At 37.8% G+C, this 4,013-nt stretch overlaps 1 protein-coding gene across 1 annotated transcript; it reads right to left on the bottom strand.

The window, feature by feature from the left end:
- Positions 1-213: 213 nt before the first annotated feature.
- On the bottom strand, positions 214-3,518 carry LOC144799271 (arylamine N-acetyltransferase, pineal gland isozyme NAT-10-like). The gene has a single exon (XM_078670516.1). The coding sequence runs from the start codon at positions 3,514-3,516 to the stop codon at positions 2,644-2,646; it is 873 nt and encodes a 290-aa protein (XP_078526642.1). The 5' UTR covers positions 3,517-3,518; the 3' UTR covers positions 214-2,643.
- Positions 3,519-4,013: the final 495 nt, after the last annotated feature.

Here is a 4,013-nt window from a genome sequence, read left to right as displayed (position 1 = left end):
CAGTGGTATTCTGGGTGATGTAAATAACTGAAACTACTTCAATAATGCAAAACGCATTATGATCAGGTTTTACTTTACTCGATTTATATACTGTAATAATTTGTGTAATACAAAATCTTCCCTAAAGGTTTTGAAGTTTTTTAACATTTAGATTTCAAGAAGGAGTTGTATATGTCTACTGTATTGAAATTTACCAATGCTCTCCAAAACAAGTCAATATTGAATTGAATTTAATATAACTAAAATGACAAGTGCATCTGATAAACTGTGAAACTACTCCCTGGGTAGAACCATGAGGTCTTCCAAATCCTTTCTTGTATAGCCACAGAATTCTAAAAGATCGGATCGGGATTTCAATCTTTTTGTCTTGAAATACTTTGCACCGCCCTGTCTCCGCAAAATAATATTCAGTCTCTCAAAGCATCTTAGGAGGTGACATTTCCCAGCATTTCAAAAATCTTAAGCAATTCGAGGCTCTTGTCCTATCCCCTCTCAATAACTAAGCCATTTTTTTGGACCGCCAGAACAAGTGCCTTCCTGAAGCATAAGAACATCAGCCCTCTTTATGGCAAAGGGCTGAATGGTGGTTCTAATGAAACTTCATCTGTGTTCATTACTGTAAAGCAGCCTTCTAAGAAGTTAGACATATATTCTTGCAATGGTCCATTTAATATGTTGTTCAATAAAAGTAGGGTCTGCCCCTATAAACCACCTAGAACTGGGATGCTGATTACAAAACATCTGATATATGGCAGTGAAATTGAATTCAAACCCTTTCACAGGCAAATCTTTCTAGAGTAGTTCCATCCTGAGGATACTGTGGCGCATCAAGGTATCTAGAAAGACCCTAGGTAAATGAGCATGCTCCTTGTACCCTTTCCCGCTTTCGGAATTTAATTGAATGTTGAGTAGCAAGAGGGTTTCTTAAGAAATAGACAGTTACATTGATTATTATTGAGTATGGGCCTGCCCTGTAGCTAGTGTGAGTAGTTGTAGACTACACCAGTACGCACACAAACATGTAGCCAAAGAATGGATATATGATGAACAACTCTAACGTGGCCTCAGAGGAGACATTTAAAAAAAAATGGTCATAGGGAAAGACAATGCTCAGCATCAGGCATCCCAATCATGGACAAACAAAAAACATCTTAATGAAATGGCTGTGACTGTGTGACTCATTACAACTGTGACTAACTGCCTCATGCAGACAACATGGATTGCCCCACAATGTGAGGGTACAAAAAACACTATAGAGGCTCAAATTTATCCCAGATTTTCAAAATAACTACTATGTAGAGGAGCTCTATTAGATTATTTGTAATAAAATCTGCCTGTGAATATCCAGACTGTCAGGCATAGATATGGCCTATAGTGATCTCTGCTGAAGACCCCTTGCGTACAGTTCATTTCCCAGTCAGAATGATAGGATCATTCCTGATATTGCTACAAAATGACTCACTTGAAGAAAGTTCAATGTCTCCATGTTGAATTGAGGTCATGTTTGAAGTTGTAAACTTTGAGATTGCTTCTCTTGAAATGTTGATTTGGGGAGGGTAAAACGAAGGTAGTCCAAAGGTTTACCTGGACATATATAAGAGCATACTAAACCTCCCTGCCACCAAGGGATAGACCTGTAAATTGAGCTGTACATTGGGTACATTGATTATCCAGACAAACAGAAAAACATGACTTATGATGAAATATGAGTAAAACTGAGAAAGGTTCATCCAGATTAGGTGTGGTAAGTCGGCTCCAGAAGTAAAATCAAAGTGGAGCCCAGATATCTACGGAGACTATATATGTTAGAGCCCTAACTGGAAATGCTTAAAAGGTACTGTCTGGCATCAATTTAGAAAAACCCTCCTGTGCTACTTTTTTTTGTCAATGTTCTTCAGGAAACATCCATTACAGAGCAGTCTTTACATCGCAATGCCTTTACAAAGCAACTTTTACAATGCAAGTGCCTTTACATCGCATGCCATTACAACACATGCCATTACAATGCATCCCATTACAACACATGTCTTCACAACGCATTACGAGGTAAGTAATGGATAATTTTAAGTTTTAGGGTGGGTATGGGTTTAGGGTTAGTTGGCAATAGTCATTTTTAACCCTACCTTCCCATTTTTATCCCTACCTTCCGTACTGTTGCACTCACTGGAGGGGGAATAGTAATTTTTACCCCTATGCTATCCAACACTTTCCCTAATGTTGCACTCACTGGAGAGCTAATAGTAATTTTTACCCCTACGCTATCCAACACTTTCCCTACTGTTGGACTCACTGGAGTGGGAATAGTAATTTTTACCCCTACGCTATCCAACACATTCCCTACTGTTGCACTCACTGGAGTGGGAATAGTAATTTTTACCCCTATGCTATCCACCACTTACTCTACAGTTGCACTAAAAGTATTATGCGTTGTAATGGTATGCGTTGTGCTGAAATGCATTGTAATGGAATTAGTTGTAATGGTAGTATTTAAAAATGCGTTGTAATGGTATGCATTGTAAAATCATGCAATTTAACGGTAGTTGCGATGTAAAAACACATTATAAAAGCATGTGATGTGTTGGTTTGCATTGCAACGTCATATATTCATGTTCTCCCACCTTTTCACAAGTGGTTTCCTATCGCCTATAGTAAGTAAACACCACTTGTGAACACTGGCACAAATTTCTTTTCTAAGATCAAATTAAATTTGTCTCTTAGAACCGTTTCCACTTCTTCATCTTTAATGGTTCTGAACTCCACCAGGTCCATATTATCTTTGTGGTTGTACGTTATTTCTGTATAGTTCCAGCCACACAGCAATCGAACACCATCAGCGAGTTGTAGGGTACAGAGGGACTTCTTTCTAAATAGCGAATCTGGAGATGTTTGGAGGAGCTTGTTTATGTCCAGGAAATCCTCTATCGTTCTCTCCTGAAGAGTGAAGCGATATACTTTCCTATATTCATCCTTACGCAACAGATCAGAATTAGAAAAACTTTGATCAATAACATATTGTTTTCTACTTATTTGATCAAAGTGCCAAACGCCATCAATGTCTGTTAAGTGAAATGTGGCAGGAACCTGAGGATGATCTTTTCCTGATATCAGCTCCAAGGGTTCCCATATTTGATAATAGGCACCAAAACATCCATCAACGATATACGCTTGGCCATCAACAACCACTTTGAGCATAAGATGAGCCATATAAGTACTGTATATTTTCTGCAATGGAAGGTAAACACTTCCTCCATGCATTGTGACCTCGTATCCCATTGTCTTAAGTACCCAAAACAATAGGTGATTCTGTTCGAAGCACCACCCTCCACGTCGCTTTCTTACAATTTTGTTATATATCACTTCAAGGGCCAAGTCAATGGCTTCCCCACACTGGACACTCAAGCTTTCAAATGGAACTGTCTTAATATGTTGCTTGAGGATCTCTTTCAATGTTTCATAGTCACAGGTTTCAGCGGCTCCTTTGTACTGGATTCTTGAGAAATATTCTTCCAAATTCATTCTTGATACTACAATAAACATAGTATGATCAGTTGTGTGTAATGAAATAAAGAAATATCCAGTCATAAGCAAATAACTTTTAGTGCATGCTGGTTATCATACATTTGTTTTTTAAGTGCTTTTTTAAACTAAAAACAAGCAAACTTGCTATGAGGATACCTTCTCTAGACAAATGTTAGTGCTTGGTTGAGAGCTATGAAGTCAGCATACATTCCTTCTTTAGGTTAGGTATGACACAACTGAAGAAATTAACACTTGTAGAGGAAACTATGATTGCTTTTTGCAATTATGCAAAAATTGAATATTTTACAGTAGTAACCGATTTTGATTAAAAAAACATAAGATTAAGAGGTAATTTATTAAGTGCTATAATCAACTCTGACAGCAGTTATCTACAGAAAATGGCAAGGGTCATGGAGATTGCCCATCTGTGTACCACAATACAAACCTGCCCCAGTTTAACGTACATCTGGTACAAATCAGAAATAGTAACTGCT

This window comes from Lissotriton helveticus, chromosome 12 (genome assembly GCF_964261635.1).
Source record: "Lissotriton helveticus chromosome 12, aLisHel1.1, whole genome shotgun sequence".
Taxonomy (NCBI): Eukaryota; Metazoa; Chordata; class Amphibia; order Caudata; family Salamandridae; genus Lissotriton; species Lissotriton helveticus.
The sequence above is the reverse complement of the archived record's forward strand: the minus strand, read 5'-3'. Positions and strand labels throughout refer to the sequence as shown.